We start from the raw sequence: 19,774 nt of genomic DNA on the forward strand, positions 1-19,774 counted from the left end.
GGATGAGCTACAACAGCAGAAGACCCCACCGGGTACCACTCATCTCCACTACAAATAGGAAAAAGAGGCTACAATTTGCACAAGCTCACCAAAATTGGACAGTTGAAGACTAGAAAAATGTTGCCTGGTCTGATGAGTCTCGATTTCTGTTGAGACATTCAAATGGTAGAGTCAGAATTTGGCGTAAACAGAATGAGAACATGGATCCATCATGCCTTGTTACCACAGTGCAGGCTGGTGGTGGTGGTGTAATGGTGTGGGGGATGTTTTCTTGGCACACTTTAGGCCCCTTAGTGCCAATTGGGCATCGTTTAAATGCCACGAGCTACCTGAGCATTGTTTCTGACCATGTCCATCCCTTCATGACCACCATGTACCCATCCTCTGATGGCTACTTCCAGCAGGATAATGCGCCATGTCACAAAGCTCGACTCATTTCAAATTGGTTTCTTGAACATGACAATGAGTTCACTGTACTAAAATGGCCCCCACAGTCACCAGATCTCAACCCAATAGAGCATCTTTGGGATGTGGTGGAACGGGAGCTTTGTGCCCTGGATGTGCATCCCACAAATCTCCATCAACTGCAAGATGCTATCCTATCAATATGGGCCAACATTTCTAAAGAATGCTTTCAGCACCTTGTTGAATCAGTGCCACGTAGAATTAAGGCAGTTCTGAAGGCGAAAGGGGGTCAAACATCGTATTAGTATGGTGTTCCTAATAATCCTTTAGGTGAGTGTATATGAAGTTGATTAGCCTGGCGCATTCATGAACATACAAGATGACTGATTTATAAAAAGTACATTCTGTGGAAAGGTGCGTACATCAGGTTTTTTAAATCTGATTTTTTTTTTCGCCATACACACATTTTCAAACTCAGACTCACATAAAGTTTAATAAGTGCGGCCCCAAGACAGTAACATTGTTGTTTTTAAGCTATGCCCTTGTAACACTGGCCTTATGCTTTGGTTTGGTGTCTTGCTGGAAAGCAAATTTTCTCCCAAAGGCAGGTTTCTTGTAGACTGCATTAGGTTTTTCTCCATGATTTCCAGGCATTTTGCTGCATTCATTTCCCTCTTTACCCTCACTAGATTTCCAGAGTCCGCTGCAGAGAAACATCCCCAGAGCATGATGCCTATCACCATGCTTCATGATGGGAATAGTGTGGGTTTGATAATGTGTAAACCAGCAAGCTTTCTTCCTCCTGACTTCAGAGTCTCCCACGCACTTTCTAGCAAACTGTAGTGGAGATGTCTTATGTGTTTTACTTTTTAAACAGTTACTTCTTCTTTCTTACTCTCCCATAAAATTATCAGTGAGGAAGCAACAGGGCAGTAATTGTTCTCTGCACAGTCTCAGCTCAGAGTACTCGTTGGTCTCTTGATGGCCTTCCTTACTAGCCTTCTTCTTGCACAGTCACTCAGTTTTTGTGGATGGCATGCTCTAGCAGTTTTATAGCTTCGCTAGACTCTTTCCATCTCTTAAAGGCGGATTTAACTGATTCTAAAAGATATTCAGTGACTTGATTCATTCCTGCTTCACCCCCTGAGTTGTGCTTTTTTTTTTAACTGCCTTTTCACAGCATTGCTTGGAGTGTTCTTTTGTCTTCAGTGAGTAGGTTAGATGGGTGGTCCCCAGACTTGGTCCTGGGTACCCACTGTGGCTGTAGGTTTTTGGTCCAACCAGATTCACAATCATTGATAATTACTGATCTCTTTTAATTCACTGGTATTGTTTTCTCTTCTCTTATTTTGCATTTAGTATTTTTGCAACAGTATGATTTGTACATTTAAGATAAATTTACATATATTTGCATTTTGCTATAGCATGAAATGCTTAACTCACTTTTCTTGTTTTACTGTTATTTTGTCCTTTTTTATCATTGTATCCTAATAATGACAATTAAAAACAAGCAGAGGTGACGTCCAGGCAAACAACACTGAATGATGAAAGGCAGCAACTACTTCAACTTCAGACCCACTTATTAGTTAACAAAAAGAAAGAAAATAAGGATGAAAATATTGTTAAAAAAAGTTATCCCCATATAACTGCTTAGTACATTTTAATAAAAATTTACCAAAATTAGTCTAAATCAATCTTAAAACACAGAAACTAGGAAATAACAGCTCACTTAACTAGGCTAGGAGTAGGGGCAGATACACTATGAAGCTTCAAATCCCCTAATCCCAGAGGGGCTCCAGAACCAAATCTAGCCCATTTAGCTTAAAACATTTGGGTGTCTACTATATGAAAAGGATTTTTAATAATATTAATAACTTGGGGGCTTTCCCTCTGCTCGCTTTGCGCGCCAACCTCCTAAAACTGCCCACCTCCTGGGCCGTGCTACGCGCCAGCCACTTTGCATCTCTACCACTTATGTTGTGAAGAGGGGGGCTGAACGCACACTAAGGAGATGTGGTTGCTCCTCCAAAACCCCCTCTTAAACGGTGATACAATGGGAAACAAATACATTTTTTCTACCTCCTCTTTGCTCGATCAGCAGCTGGCTTGCTGCTGCTGCTGCCGAGCTGCATGATCTGCATGTCGTGCAGTGCTTCGAACAGTTAAAAGCCTGTCCTTTTGTCTCAATGCCTTGTCTCGCGGGACGTTAAAGGGTCTCCGAGAAAATCACGTCTTGTCTCCTTGCCTCCTCTTTTTATAATAGAGAGATATAGTGTAATTCAATATAAAATATGAGTTAAAATAAAAATGAAATGATTATTATAGTATCATATAGAGAGGTTGGGAGCATTTGTAGATACAGTGCATTGCCGCAACCACCTTATGATGGACCACTCGGATTGGGACCCAAGTGACAGCTGTGAAACAGGTGACACATCAGCGTGATGTGTTTTTATTGTGGCTGGGGGGCCAATCCTGCCACTAACCCCCAAGTTTTCCCTGCAAGTTAGAGGACCTGCTTGTTGGGCTGAATGCAGATTAAAGTCATACCCTGGATGAAGCAATTGCAGGTTTACGGTCTTGCTCAAGGGCCCAATGGAGTAGAGTCACTTCTGTCATTTATGGCATTTGAACTGCAACCTTCCAATTGCTGGCACAGATCCTTAGCCTCAGAGTCACCACTCCTCTTATTAAAGTATCATGTAGGCTAGCTGTAAGTGAAAAAGCATTCAATTTCAGAATGTTTATAATTATAAATCATTTAAAGCACTATTAATATTTATGATAGAAATTAATTTTTATTATAAAATGAAAGCATATTTTGTTGCTTGTGGTCATTGTAAATTACAACATTTTGGAAAGTTTTTGGTTAGAGGAATAATCTTATAAAACCTTAAAATATACTAAACATATAATAGTATTTTTTTTCATTTTACTGGTTTTATTAAAATCAAATAACATTCCATACAAATAACTCAACTTTTACAAAAAAAAAAGTTTGAAACAAATCAACCCTCACCTCTAGTAAAAATAAGTTAATAGATAAATTAAGAAAGATGAATGGAGACAAAGAGGGGAGAGAAAGTGATTCCTCCATTTAAATGCTTATTCTGAAATGTTGATTAGTTCCTGCCAGGTTTTGAAAACGTTTTGTACCGATCCTCTACGTATGAATTTGATTTTTTTCCAGTTTCAAATAGTATATAACATCAGTTACCCACTGATTTAAAAGGGGAGAGTTAGGACTAGTTAAACAAGATAAGTCTATGTGCCAATAGTGTAGTAAAGGCAATTACAGTTTGTTAGTCCTTCTCCACTTTAAGCCCCTCTGTGAGACCACCAGACACAGCTGTTAGTGGATTAGGAGGGATTGTGACACCAAAGCTGTCTGATTGGCATTTAAAGATTTTGGTCCAAAATTATGTTAATTTGGCACAAACTCAAAACATGTGACCCAGTGAGGCCAGAAAATGATTGCAGTGTTCGCAGGTTGGATTTTGCCCTGGAAACATTTTGGACAATTTTAAACGAGAGACATGCACTCGACATATCATTTTCAGTTGAATAATTGTATGCTTTGCACATATGGAGGGCGAGTGAATTCTGTGCATCGCTGCCTTACACTCCTTTTCTGAAATGCTGAGTGAGAGATCCTTTTCCCACTGTACTCTTGGATCTTTGAAAGGAAGGGGAATGTAAAATGGTTTTATATATAATGGAAATTATGTTTGATTCCTCCAGACTGATGAATATTTTTTCCAGCACAGAAAATCTTCTATGGTAGATAAAAACTATACATGATGTGTTGTAACAAAAAAGAGGAGGTGTTGAAAAGGCAATCAAAATGCTAACGTGAATCTCACTGAAACTGTAATTGTCTTTTCAACATGATAACGATTTAGATATTAATTTTTTTCAACAAAATATTGATAAGGATACAAAAAAATACTAAAAATGTAGGCCTGCCACTGTCTAGCAGTCCAATTAAAAACAGACATTGGTTGGGACAAAAACCTGCAGTGGGTCCCCAGGACTGAGTTTTGGAACCACTGGAGGAAGGGCAGGATGTTGCCTAAAGTATCCTTGTATGTAGAGTGGGTTACTGCTCAGGAACTAAATGAAATAATTAATAAGGAAAGTCTGGGCTCCGAAGTCCTAAAATATCCTTTTCAATATGTATATTTTTGTTGCCCCTCTGTACTATAGAATGATAAAGAATAACTGCATTGGATTGCAACGAGGCTGGATAAATGAGTTAAAAAAAAAAGATTTCCGTACTGGTTAGTTGTGTCAGAAAACATCAGGATCCCAGTATCTGCTATTTAGATGAACAGCTGTTTATGTAGAGGTCCATCCATTTAACTATACTGACGTTTTTCTGGTCAGTCAGTTATATAGGCCTGTCTCCATCCAACCATTAACATATTCACAGTTCAGGATCACAGTGAACTTCAACTGATGAACTACTGATAAAATAATGACATTTTAAGGTAACAGAAATTTACATAAAAATCTTTAAATAGACTTCATCCATCCACAATGTGAATATTTTCTGACATTACCTGTATATGGTTAAAAGAAACCAGAACTCATACAATGCTGTGGATAGGATTGAATGAAATTTGCCAACTTATATTGGACAGACTTGTAACTGTCATTTATCTTAGCATGTATGCCTTTATGTAATAGGAGGAAACTGGGATTTCTAGAGAAAACCAATGTGAACTCGGTGATTGTAAAAATCTTCACACAGATTACGGATTAGTAGGCAAGGAATCAATCCCAAATCCATGGAGCTCTCCTAAACACTTCACCATTGAGGTAATATTTTGAAATCTGCTTAATTCAATTCAGGGTTATTGTTGGTACCTTTTCTGGATGCTTTTAGACAACTTTTAAAATGAAATATTTTGAATCCTCTTGATGGCCAGGTAAAAGTTAACGTTTAATATGTGGTTGCCCTCGTGGTTGAAATATATGCTCTGACAATGCCCGTGTGCATTATTTGTGGTCATTTTTTCCTCTTAAGACTTAACCCCAAGATGTTCACATCTGGTTGACTGGGCACTCTACAATGTCAGGTGTGAGTGTGTGTCCTGTGAAGAGCCCGACTGCCTTTTAAAACCATCCTGCAGAATACGCGGAACTGAAATAAAAATAAAGAATAATGTAAAACGTTTCCTATGATTCATATTGTTTTTATTAGGGAACTGATGTAAAACAAACTGCGCCGGTTCCGGCACAAAATGTTTTATTCTTGCATTATACTATCCCATCTGCTGAAAAAGTCAAATAAAGCCTAAGGTGTTAGGAGATCTTTGAATAGCAATCGCATAGACTCATACAGAAATAAGGAATTTTGGCAGCAGTAAAACAGGAATAATGCAAATTAACACAGCTTTAAAATGTCACCTGCAACTCGCCCCCCTCTGTGCGCTGGGGAAATGAAACTCGATCAGGCCTCCCACCCACAACTTCAGCTGTACCTGCCAAGAGGAAGTCCAGCGGGCGGTTTCCAAGGTGCTTGGAGATAACGCGGTTCGAGCGGTTATGGCTTTGGATAGGCAGCTCCCTGGAACCGCATTCCTGTCGGCTGACCGACAAGAGTGGCTGCTGACAGCTGTCAGGAGCGGGAGGCTGACGTTCGGCCAAGCTTTGGAAGAACTGAACAGAGAGCCGAAAGTCATGGACTCACCCGTCTCCGTACCTCAAGTAAGGCGCCGCCCTGTGTGGACACGCGCGGATGGGGTAGGGGTGTAGCGTTTTAATCTTGAAGTCTTATTGAACTGTTATTTATTGTTTACGTAACCATGGGAACAATAAGACGCACTAAAGTTTTTTTTTTAATTATACCTGTATTGGACGCTGGACTTTACAGAAATTTACACTGACACTACAGAAAATACAGAAGGAAGTGAGAAAATACGATTTGAACCGGCGCGGATCTGTCCTTTTTACCAAGCTTATGCCAATGCAGGCTTCTTAAAGATTATTTGGAGACGGTTTTAAAGCTACGTCGTTTATGTAAGTTATGCAGCCTATTATAACAAAAGAAAAATGAAAGAGATCGGATATAGTCGCCCATGGGGAGGCTCCTGTTGAATCTTGTTGAACGTTTTGTCACCAGCTATTCTTTAAGATCTTCCCTTCCATAACGGAAAGTACCCAAAAGTATAGAAACGGCGTCCCCGGTGCCTTCTTTGTCTCTACTTTTGTACTGTAAAACACTTATTGCAAATAACGTTTAACGAAGTAATGGTAACCTTTCTAGTCGGCTTTAGCAATTACAATCTCTAACTCCAATAAATCCCCCGGTAATTTCACAAGCCGACCAGAAATAGCGGATTGTGCAATGGATATCACATGCATTTTATTTATTTTATTTATACTCTCCTCCTCTGTTATTTTGCAGAAGGATCGCTTACAAATAAATGCACTTAAAGTTAAAGATGTGTCCCGATCTAATTGGCAATGATGGAAGTTATTATTTTCTTTTATTTACATGCCATGTACTGTGGCAGTACTGTAGATATCAGTTATTTTTGTGTGCTCCTTGGGGCTATTCTAAAACCTTTCTATTCATCCATTTTGTGAAATGTTTTTTCCCTGGTCGAGATAACAGAATGCCCCAGCATTTGCTGGTGATAGTGAGCAGGTTATAACTCTTGGCCGTTTCTGAGCACACTTGAACACCCGCTCAGAAGCAGTTCTAATCATTTTGGGGAGTCTTCCCTTTTGTTCTGTTATTCTGGTGTGGAATTATGCAAAACATACATGGCTCACTTTTTAAAGAGCCGTATAAGCAGAGCTGGTCAATCCTATAAGCAACATGGCAGGCTGCCTAGAGCATTGTCATCTGAGGGGCACCATTTATGAGTTTTAAGGGGTACACACTCCGGACATAAATGGGAATGCCAGTCCTCAAGCTCTGATGATAATGATTGGGCACTCTTACCCACCTGGGCACTGTTAGAGTTACAGGCTCCCTAATTTCTGTGGTAGGAACACAAACGGACATCCATTTATGCTACTGGAGGGGCACCTGTTCCAGAAATTGAGTGACACCCCTCAACCAACTCTATGGACAACGAGAAGCGATGACCGTCCATTCTGCCTAGAGCTTTGACTGTCACTGATATAAAGTAACTTTTTCCTAACCATCAGCTTAGTCAAGATCCTCAGTATATTTAGGCTTGATAAGTTGATTATATTAGGATTGTTAAAACTTCAAAATATTCAAAACGATACTGTTTTACAGCTTTGAAGCCAAATTAAATGAAACATCTTTTTCAAATAATGAAACATTGACAAGAAATAAATGTTTATTGTAATCCATTAATCTCATGCCCCTCAAAAATTATATGTAATGCCACTCTCTTGCCCATGCAGACTAAATATTAATAATGAAGATCAAGTCTTCTGATGATGTCCGGATAACTACCTAATAATATGAAACAAACAGATTGAGCACAACCTTCCATTTGTGGAAAATATTTCCCCCTCCAGAAGGCCATAAGAAGCCAAAAGCCATTCTTTTAACATCTGGTGCATGGCAAGAACAGGTACACTGTGATGCGGACTCATAAGCTAATTAAACCAATATACTCAATGTATACATATGCATTCTCCAAAAAATAGTAATGTGCTACTCACTAAACAACAATACCTGTCCAAATGTGGGAGGAAGCTGGAGAAGTCCTATGAAGATGCTATATGTGGGAAGTATGCAGACTCCTCTCTAGCAATGACCAGACCTGGAATTGAATCCAGGTTCCTGGGGTTATGACAAGCCAGCACTAAGTCTCTTTTTCCTTCATGCCACTATTTACTCAGTTAGTACAGAAATAACAGGGGGTTTTCAAGCTTTTAATATAAGCAGAGCAGTTCTTCATTGAAATAGCAGGAAACCTTAATGTAATGTAGTACCAGTGCTGAGTGCCAAATCGATTCTTTGCTCTTTACATAGCTCTTTTAAGTGGCTTACTATCCTTAAAAGGAAGAAAAGCTATTAGTGCAGTTGGAATTATGTTTGCAACTTTGCAGCCTTTCTGTTTTTATAGGCTCCCCTGCAGCTAGCGCTGAAGCAGCTCATTTTCATGTTGAAATTCCAGCTCAATATCTTGATGATTCAACCTCAGGCTAATGCAACTTCTCAGAGCCGCTACATTGTCAAAGATGATGATCAAATGTATATAAATGATAGCAAACATGAAACATATTTTGAAAACATAATGAAAAATAGCTAAGGAATATAGTGATGAGTCTATACAGTATAGTCATGACGAGGATGATGTTAGGAGCACAGACTGATACAGTGTATTGCTGCACCCACCACATGACAAACCAACTCAGGATCCAGATTCGGACCCGAGTGCAGCCATGCAATGGGTGATACCTCAGCACCACACTAATTCAGATGGAATGGAACAGTGTAAGTTTTTTTTTTATGGTGGCTGGAGTGCCAATTCTGCCAACAACCCCCAAGTTTTTCCCTGCAGTTTGGAGGGCCTACATGCAGGGCTGGATGCAGATTAACGTCATACCCAGGATGGAGCAATTGCAAGTCTAGTGAAAAATATGTAGATTTTATTTAAAATATGATGTAATATGAATTAAATCAATAGACATCATTCATGCTTTATAGCTAGCAGTTATAGTCAGTCAGTCAGTCATTGTCCAACCCGCTATATCCTAACACAGGGTCACAGGGGTCTGCTGGAGCCAATCCCAGCCAACACAGGGCACAAGGCAGGAGCAAATCCTGGGCAGGACACACACACACACACCAAGCACACACTAAGGACAATTTAGAATCGCCAATGCACCTAACCTGCATGTCTTTGGACTGTGAGAGGAAACCGGAGCACCCGGAGGAAACCCATGCAGACACGGGGAGAACATGCAAACTCCATGCAGGGAGGACCCGGGAAGCAAACCCATGCAGGTCTCCTTACTAGCAGATGTATGTAAAGTTTAATTACAAAAAAAAGTTAGTTGGCCTTGCCATTTGCTTGCTTTCGACTACCAGTTGATCCCAGCATGTCATATCATTTTCAAACCTGCTTAATCCAGATGAGGGATGCTACAACCTGTCCCAGCTAGCATAATGCACCAGTCCATCTTCGGGTGAATGCATACACATTCATACAAGAAAACACACTCCAGGGCCAATTTATTGTCACCAGTTCACCTAACCTGTATGTCTTTAGACAGTGGGAGGAAACCCTGTCTCCTTACTGCAAGGCAGCAGTGCTACCGCTATGCCAATGTGGTGCCCAGATCCCAGTACATTGTTTGCTATTTAATTTTAAGAGCCTTTAATGTTTCTTGTTGTCACACGCTGCCTAAGGGAGTAGGTAGCCTGCTAGTAGTTCAGGACCAACCAGATCCAGAAGCTGATGCTGGCACAGACAAAACAAAACATTACGGCAGGAAGAATGGATAAAAGTAAAATAGATATTTATTACATCAGTGGTGCAGGAATATATACAGTGCACACACTCACACACCAAAAATTTTAGAAAGGAAAAAAAAATATCCATACACTTCTGCAAGGACACAAGTTGTTCAAAGAAAAATAAAGAGAAAAAAACACAAATATGGCTTTATTCTCAAAGGCAAATTTTCCCACTCTGAACAAAATCTTTAGAAATAAGACTCTGAAGTAGTCTTTAATACTTTAGCTCCTCAAACTTCAGAACTAGCAGGAGCCTGAACTGACTAATAGGAGACTGTTACTCTCCACGGAAGCAGCCAGACACAGAGGCACTCACTTGCTACTGATGGCTCATGAACACCTCCCTAATCCTAAATCAATTAACCGACCCTTTAGTGGACAATGTCCCACACCTTATAAAGCCAATGTCATTTCTTTCTCAGACTACACTGCTGCTGGACAAAACTAACTGTATTCACTTAAAGGGAAAATGATCTACATGGCTTACAACCAAACCAAACCTAACCCCAACCAATTGAAAAAATAACACCAAAACCAATGTCGGCTTTGTACATCTATGATCTCAGTAATAGCAAACTAAAAAAAAAAACGTTAAGCCAACACTTATACCCTGCTTTTCAGGGCGCAGAAGAATTGTATAGCAATATGTTATTATGCTGTGTTAATATGTGAAGATTCATACATTGCTGGCAGCTCAGCAGTTGCAGTGTATTCTACCTCCACACAAATGGCACTCCAGCTAAGAATCAAAGAGTTCTGCAGTTTCCATGAAAAAGTGCTTGTCACATTTTCCAAAAATGCAGGCCAAAAAAGAAAAAAGTTTTCTAAACATTCTTTTATAACTGAACATTTGATTGAAAATCATTTTAATTCCCGTGTTGATGTGCTATGAAGTAAATGACGATGACAGACTCAAGCTACAGATAATGGAAATGCATACCCTACACTGGGCACTGGGTCACCACAAGCCCCAGACTAACTTAAGTGAATTCTTAGAATCTAGGGTGTCTGCAGCTGTACTGAAGGGATGTGACACCATTTGCCCATGAGTGATTCCATTCGGATACAGTATTTGTATCCAGTACAGTCTATGAATTTCAACTTTTTTGTCATATGTACTCAGTACAATGAAAATCTTATTCTATTAGTCCTGTGAGAATACACAGCAATAAACGAAAAAACACTCAGGTGAAAAAGAAGTGCAAAAGCAAACAGAAGTAAGAGTGTATGTGTGAATAAATAAATAAATAAATGATTCAGTGTAAGGTCTACAGGTATGTTGTCTCCAGAAGGCCTTTTCATCCTCCAGATACGAGCAGGCCTGCAGCGCAGAGGGTAGGGGCAATGATGGATTTTATTTACAAGACTGATGGCATAATGGAGAAAACTGTCTTTTAGCCTTGTTGTTTTCTAGCTGCTGTTCTCTTATAGTGTCTCCTTGGCAGTAGCAGTATGAATAGTTCATGTTGTGGGTAGGTTGTGTCCTTAATAATGTTATGGGTCCTCCTGAGAACTCTGATGTTATAAATGTCGTCCAGTGCAGGGTGTGCTGTTCCAATGATATTTTGTGTCATTTTATCCACTCTAACCACTAGGATATGTAATCTGGTGACTAGGAGGGCTATCACCCTGTGACTCTGCGAATGGAGAAGTTGTTATCCAGGAAGGTTGCACTATTATTGAAACAAAAATGCTCCATCATACAATGAATGTTATCACTTGAAAGGTTTATTTTTTTTTTGTTGATCATTTTATTGTACTTCTTAAGAGGATCAGTGAATTGAATCCATGTTCAAAGAATGTACCCCAAACCACTTACCGTATATTTGTTCCAGTAGATGTCATTTTATGTGCTCCACACCTAAGGATAAACTTAAAGAATTATATAAATGAGACGTTGCAACTCAGTCCATTATTATCATTAGGTTACATGGCAGATAAGTTTACCCAAGATCTCATGTAGATCATTTTTAAAAACTGCAAGATGTCAAGGCTTCTGCCTCAAAAGCTCCAGTGTTTTATTCAGAAACTGGTGAACAATGGCTTCTCTGATCAGAAATGTTCTCCCTGTCCCTAATAAGTAGAGTACTGCTTATGCCCTTTATGCCACTTTACACACAAAAGTGCATTTTTAGGTGTAATACAAGGTTTATGTACCACAGCCTGGCCATTGTATGTCTCCGTGGGAGTTTCTTAGTGGATTGTTCACTCTGAGTTTCTGACACGGATGTTTGCAGAAGCAACTGAGTTGCTGTTCCATTTTTCTGTCATTTGAAATAAATGTTCAGACATCTGCTCTTGTAGCTAGATAGTGACATTTCTCTGTCAGACGTTCAAGTCAGCATCTCTCTATGCACTGTTCCTTTGGAAATATCAGAAAGCTGACAGGTCCTTGTCACTGAAGCTCCTGCCAATGTGCAGTAAATTACAGCACTTTGTCAAAATGAGATCTGTAGTTCGAGCAATGGAACCAATGGTGATTAGCAACTGGGGTTACTTGAATATTTGTACAGCATGATGGGATATTTAGAGCTTAATTATCTCAATGACCACATCTGTGCAGACCTGCTTTCAATGTAATTTGTGTTCCTTGTGTGTTTTTTTTCTCACTTACATGCACTGTTGTTAAAATGAGCAGCACATTATCATCATCACAGCTATTCACAAAACATCATTTTGCTAAAAGAAGCTGTTTAAATGATCTTTTTTGTAGCAAAGTTCTAGTGGAATTTACTGTAGTTAAATTACTTATTGAGTTTTGGAGAAATGTAACCATTCAGCTGTTTGTTTCTGGGAATTGTGGGTACAGAGAGTGTTTAACCACATCCCATGTCCTCTTTTTCAGTTCTGCTGTCACTTTAGTGTAATGGTGTTCAAAATAAGCAATTGCAGTATTTAGTCCTGCTAGTGGGAAGTATGCGATATTGGACTGTCAGGGAGTTTCAGTAGAAGCAGAGTTTGATCTTGAGGCAAAGTTGTTGTCGTTGTTGTTAATAACAAGGCATCTTTCCTTCCATTGACAGAAAATGTTCAGGGAGGAGATTTTTATTTTGAAGAAAAAAAAAAATGCAAAACTGGGCAAAAGTCTTAGGTCACAAAAAAGGAATTGGTTGCTAGTTATCTTGGCGGAATGCATGTATTGGTTTGTGAACACTATATAATGGTTGAATATACAATATATACATATACATAAACATTGAAACAATGAAGAGTTGCAAGAATTTGTATTTTTTCAAAAACGTCTTGTGAGATGGATAGAACAGCACAAGTCACATTCCCAAACCTCTCTGCATGGAACTCTGATCATTCCAAGAAGAAATTTGGAAATGACTACACTAGCACACTTTGACAGACATAATGTCATTGTTTTGTATCTACAAGGTTATAGTTCATTAGCCACAGAACACCAATGTGAATTCTCAGATTTTGGTATTTAAGTGTTCATAAAGACATTTGAAGAAACTGGCCAAGTCAAAGACATAATAACCATGTTCATCTGATGTTAAGTACTTTAAACATCGGGGAGTTACATCCAGCTCCAGCAAAGTTCTTGCTCAGTGTCAAGCACTCTCAGCTGTCACTTAAGTACATGCTTTGTCCATCTGAGGAAGTCTTAAAAGACATTAGCTTCTAGGATGTGTAGCAGCTAAAAATTCTTGAGGAAAGGCACCAAGCAAGAGAGACTGCAGCATGTGAAAGATCATAAAACATGGAGTCACAGCAAGTGGCTAAAAAGGCCTTATGGACTAATGAGCCCAAATGTGAAATTTTGGTTCATAAAGATATAAATATGTTACTGGCAAAAAAATGCATTGCTGTCTGTTTTCAGTCTTTTATGAAAAATGGTGGTGCTCCTTCATGATCTGGGTTTGCTGACATGTTTTTGAACATCAACATTTATTTCTATGTCACATTTTCATACATAGAATGTAGCTCAAAGTGCTTTTTGAAATGCCAAAGAAATAGTTACAAGAATCAAAAACCAAGTTAAATTAAGAAAGAATAGTAATGAAGTAACAAGAAATAAATCAATATGGGCTTACATAAAATAGACATATAATCAGTAGAAAATTAGAATCCTTATATATTGTGTTCTAAGCCTCTAAAGATGAGTCTGGTGATAAGGTCAGGCGGCTGGGAGAACAAAAAAGAAAAACACTCTTTAGGCAGGAGAAAAAAAACAAAATCTGCTGGGGATTCAAGGCCAAAAGACCACCCAGCTCCCAACTGAGCTTTCTACCTAACATAAATGTTCTTAAGTCGTTCCTCATTTTGTCTAGGCTTCATCCCAGAAAATTCAATACAGTGGGTCTCATGAACAGTTGGGGCACTTTCCTTCAATCGAGCATCACAGATGGCTGCACACTGCTTCAATCAGATGGTAGTGGCACAAGACACAAGCCCAGAAAAATCGGGGGTGGTCTCCCCTAGGCTTTCTCATGTAATCAGATATGGAGATGGATATTTGAGGAGTAAACTGCAAGACAATGATTATCTATACTAATAAAAGGCAAAGCCCTCACTGACTCACTCATCACTAATCCTCCAAATTCCCGTGTAGGTAGAAGGCTGAAATTTGGCAGGCTCATTCCTTACAGGTTACTTACAAAAATTAAGCAGGTTTCATTTTGAAATTCTACGCGTAATAGTCATAACTGAATTCTACTTACGTACATAAATACGTCCATAGCCTGCAGCTCGGTCGCCGTGTGAGGCGGCGTTGTGTCCCCCATCACCATGCCTCCCACGTAGTTGGCTGCCTGCCTATATTGCGTCCCCCATCACCATGCCTCCCACGTAGTTGGCTGCCTGCCTATATAAGGCCGTCCGTCGCTCCGATCTCTTCATTCCCTTCCTTGCTTTGCCATGATATTCATGTCTCCCTGCTGATAACTGCAGCCTTTTTATTTAATCCCCGGTTTCTCCGCTGTTTTATTGTTTGTTTATTACGATTATAGTTATTATGTAGGTATTTTAGACTTAGTTTACTGTTCAGGTACCCATTTCCTTTACCGTTCCAACCTTATAATGAAGTAGGTTTAAACTGAACGGGTACCCCACAAGCTACTCTATTGTAATATACACTCACAACTAGGGACTTTCAAAGGGAACCCCCACCTCTTCTCCAAAATAGTTTACATTTATACATGTGTCTGCTCACATTGAAATGGGATGTCCCACTCTGCTCTCCAACACGCTCCAAGATTCTTAACACCAACATTAAAATTGTGACCCCCGACCATTTTGGAAGCCTTTAAAACATAGTACTAGCAATTATTTTCTTTTACTTCAAGCACTAGAGAAAACAGCCCCAAAAGTAATTGTGTGGCATGTAAACATCATTGCTACTTGAAATAAGTTAAAATATAATGGATTCAGTGTTAGAACCTTATTGTCTGCTTATGACTATGGCTAAAAAATAAAAAAAAACACTGATACAAGCTGAAACATGTTTTGCAATGACCATTAACAAAAGCAAAGTAACTGTGAAAAGTAGGAATTGACCCAATGTAGGAATGATTTACTCATCGACAATTGTCTATAGCATTTCAAAGAGTAAGCAGCCCTAGTGACCTAAAGATATTATTTTTACTACTTATTATTTAATCGACTATTATTTGTTGTTGTATTTGACTTACAACATGTGGGATGCAATTGGTGCTTCCTGTCTTGCTATATGGTTGTGAGACATGGACACTGTCCAGTGATCTGAGACGGAGACTGTACTCCTTCGGTACTGTGTTTCTTTGAAGAATCCTTGAGTACCGCTGGTTTGACTTTGTGTTGAACAAGTGGTTGCTCATGAAGTCCTGAATGAGGCATATTACCTACATTGTGAGTGAGCATCAGTTACGCCACAATGGTCATGTGATGTGATTTCTCAAGGGTGATCCTGAGCAACTGACCTGAGCAGCTTGACCAGCCCAAGGGGATGCTCATGTAACACCTGGTTGCAACGGATAGGTGGTCATTTCCAGGGAGGTGTGAGTGGACTGCATGTCTGCAGACTTATCATATATTAATGCGGGTTTATAGCTATCATTACGAGTAAAGCTATGTAGTCAAGAATGACAAATTACTTTGGAGATGTTTTCAGACAGGACTAGAGCACCAATTCTATTCAAATGCAGGCCATCATGTTTGAAGAGATCTTTCCCAGAAAAGATCACAGTTGTGAGTGTAGTTTTGCCTTTCACAAAAGGCTCTCACTCGGGTGTTTAGGACCAGGATTCAACTGTAGGCTTCATTCATTGTTGGCAGCATTGGTAGTGAATCTGACACAACAATTCTCATAGCTTGGATCCTCTCCTTTAAGGATATGAATTCCGTAGTTTTTAACACCTATTGTATGCCCAACCTACCTGGAATGGAGTCTGTCTTTCTGAATTATCTTTCCCAATATTTCTTCCATTTTCTTTCTTTCCTACAAGTTTATTTGGGGGTGGACGTTTTTTCTTGTCTTTTTAGAGAGTCCAGGCTTTGGGGTCTGTTAAAGCCTCCACATTTTAACTCATGCACCAGGAAAACAAGACACAACATTTTTATGGTTAGGAAACTGAAAGTATAGGTGGCACACAACTGAGTCTCCCATAATAACCACATCACCATTGTGTACAGGTGTAGTGGGGGAGTAAATAGGGTTGAAACAGTTACAGATGATGATGACTGCTTAAGTAAGTGTGGGTGCCCTGGGCATAGGCCCCAGCTTGCCTTGTCAAGGTTCTAAGATTCCATTGTCAATTTTGTTGTCTTGAGGCAGGAGGCCAGGGTAAAGCTAACAGCCTTGGATATGAGTGGTACGGTGCAGAGATGAAGTAGCCAATTCCATCCCAGGCACTGGTGCAGTCACTGAAAAGTGAGTTTTCTGTCCCCTCAGATGATTTAATCTGGCAAGGAGTTGTTGGATCTGTGCCTCAAGGGGTTTCATTTCTGTTGCAACACACTGTAGATCATGGCTGGTCATCTTAAAACAAACGTGAAAAGCGATAGTGTCATAGTGGAAGTATCATAATGGCAAAAGCATCGACTTTCAGCAGCATAGTGACACCCAAAGACATTGCTAATACAATTAAGACCTACTTGAAGTGGAAGTCTGCAAATAGAACACTAACAGTATCGGACTGGTCACCTCCAAGCTCCTATCGCAACATAACTGAAGCTCTGTGGGATCTCTTGGACAGGACTATAATTTTCTCTGGGTAGCCTAAGGCATTTGTACAGTGCTTTGCAATGTATAATGTTTATACATGTATTAATATATAGTTTGTTTATTTATGTATATATACAGTACATATACAGTTGATTATTGGAATTCTTATTGTTGTTTGTATAAAGTACAGCGAAGTTCTTTCTTGTGCTAATTAACCGGTAACAAATTGCCAAGTTATCGCTACGACATATCGCTAAGTTGAATATAACTACCTTAACTCAAAACATCTGTCTTCCTTGCCTTAAACAAATTTCAGAATACATTGGTCATAACTTTCATTTTAGCATAATTATGAGGCTTATAAGTTCAATATAAAGATTTATCTAGTTATTTACCTTAAATTATTCAATAAAGTGCCTAGTGATGATGTGCTATGTAAATTATAAATTGACTACTTGCTGGTTGGAGTGGATTTAAAATTCTGAGTGAGAAAGCATGTAGTCAATGTGCGAGTGTGTGTAATAGAATAAACTAAAAGAGAGATGATGAAAAATTTTGAACTTGAACCTCAAATGAGTATTCCACAGTTTTGTAAGAGGACAGTGATTGGCTTTTATATACTAAAATATTCAATTTTCAAGTTTCTATCATTTGCTGCTTTAGTACGTATGTCTTGTTTTAGATCCAAATGAACATGGCTGCCTGAAGGTGCAAAATTTCAATATTGTACAAGGAGGTAAAAATGAATGTGACAGAGGAGATTTTTGGAAGGCCAAGCAGATGAAGCAGTTTTTGTTACTTGAATCTAATAAGCGCAAGACTATGATTAATACCAGAATCTCAATGGTCTAAATCAGAACATAGCTGTGAACAAAAACCATTAGTCCAAGGAGATCTTTAATTCAGACATATGAGTCATAGTATGTCCCAGAGGAGCAGAGAATGGAAGAAAGATAAATGTGTTTATAACATGGAAAATAGTAGCAACAATACAAGATACCCTAATAGAGAGTATTTTTCACAATTCAGGGTAAAAGGCTAAATTGTGCCGGCACATTCTGACTAGTCCAAGGCTAGTGAAGGAAGCCTCTAAGGATATCTTAATGCAATAGAGACAAGTTGAGCAACCAAGAAAAATGCTGTTACACTAAGAACCATGTACAAAAGATAATAATGAAAATAAACAGATCATCGAAGAGGATTATTAACAGCATATATGTCTCAACCTGCAGCTTTAATTATACTCCAACATCAGATCTGCTCTGTCTCAGTTTAGTTTAACCTCAAATAAGCTTGTAAAGATTGCATATAATATGCTGCTGGTGCTGGTACCTCACTTATCCTGCCTGGTTTTTAATCCTACACCTACACACTATCTATGTGGAATTTGTGTGTCTGTGTATGTTTTTTTCCTGGGTACTCCAGTTTTCTTCTTATATCTGAAGGATATACAGGTTAGATTAGCTAACCAATTTATGTAGCTGTGATGATGTGGGTTAGCTCAATGTTCCCCTTCCATTTTGGGAGCCTCTTGATCCTGACACTTTCAATGGTCATGACCTGGATGAGCTGAGCAGATGAGGACAAACCCACCAAGCTCAATGCTTTTATTAAAAGAAACAAATCAAAACAGTTTTCAAAAAGTGCAGTGCTTAAAATGTTCCATAAATAAATAAATCCATAAAAACAAGTGCAATTGGAGGATAAGAATGCAAATAAATAAATCCATTAAAATGAGGTTAAAACTCAGGCAAGAAACTGTCTTTAAATCTATTCACCCATAGTGCCCCGTTAAAAATCTGACTACTCTTTTGTTTGCTGTCTCTGGATGTTTCAAACCAAGGAGAACTTCCCCAGCAAGTGCAGTCAACCTTCTTCTCCTGGCACATGTCCCTGTTGCCAGTCCTACGGCGTCTGCGGGGAGTCGCCGTGCTGTGCTCCATGCAGACCGCTGCCTTTCCAGGCTCCACCGGGTGAAGGTACGCTCTGTCCTCTCACCGCCACTGATCTGTTGTCTCCTCGTGGCAAGTGCACACTCCTGAGCCTAATGGTTGCTCCTGGTAGGAACGACTCCTGAGCCCTCTTCTGATTGCTGGCCCCACGTTCCTTCCTGGGGCTCCACTCCCATCCGCCTGTTTCCTCTCATTACACCTGCTCACTCTTTCACGCTCCTACCTCTCTTCTTCCTTCCTTTAACCTCCCTTCTCCTTTTCTTTTCTGTTTGGTCTTTCCTTTTTTTTCCTCTCACACTTGTGCTTCCCTTCTTAAAACTGGGACATGGCACAACTGTGGCAATCAGCAGCTCCTGATGCCAATTATGGTCGCGGGCAATCCTGCACCTATGCACTAAGTAAAGGGCTGTCCACTCCTACATTGTGCATGGGAACCCCTCTCACCATGCTACCATGCCCCCCACACAAAGACGAAAGTTCGTCAAAAGATGCCAGTCAGCCGCAGACCTCACTTTACCATAGCAGCATACAGCAATGTTAATATGATTTTTTATTTATTTTTTTTTATTTTCTTGGTGCGTCGCAGTTAGGAGACCCGGGTTCATTTCCCGGGTCCTCCCTGCGTGGAGTTTGCATGTTCTCCCCGTGTCTGCGTGGGTTTCCTCCCACAATCCAAAGACATGCAGGTTAGGTGGATTGGCGATTCTAAATTGGCCCTAGTGTGTGCTTGGTGTGTGGGTGTGTTTGTGTGTGTCCTGCGGTGGGTTGGCACCCTGCCCGGGATTGGTTCCTGCCTTGTGCCCTGTGTTG

The 19,774-nt window shown here is 39.7% G+C and overlaps 1 protein-coding gene across 4 annotated transcripts in view; it reads left to right on the top strand.

The window, feature by feature from the left end:
- Positions 1 to 5,689: 5,689 nt before the first annotated feature.
- Positions 5,690 to 19,774, top strand: part of LOC120515046 (formin-H) — a 220,375-nt gene continuing 206,290 nt past the window's right edge. For all 4 annotated transcript variants that reach the window (XM_039735748.1, XM_039735750.1, XM_039735751.1 and 1 more), the window contains exon 1: positions 5,690 to 6,117. In XM_039735748.1, coding sequence (XP_039591682.1) covers positions 5,956 to 6,117 — 162 coding nt within the window. In that variant the 5' untranslated portion in view covers positions 5,690 to 5,955. The remainder of the gene's footprint in view (positions 6,118 to 19,774) is intronic.

Source organism: Polypterus senegalus, chromosome 14, assembly GCF_016835505.1.
Source record: "Polypterus senegalus isolate Bchr_013 chromosome 14, ASM1683550v1, whole genome shotgun sequence".
Lineage (NCBI taxonomy): Eukaryota > Metazoa > Chordata > Cladistia > Polypteriformes > Polypteridae > Polypterus > Polypterus senegalus.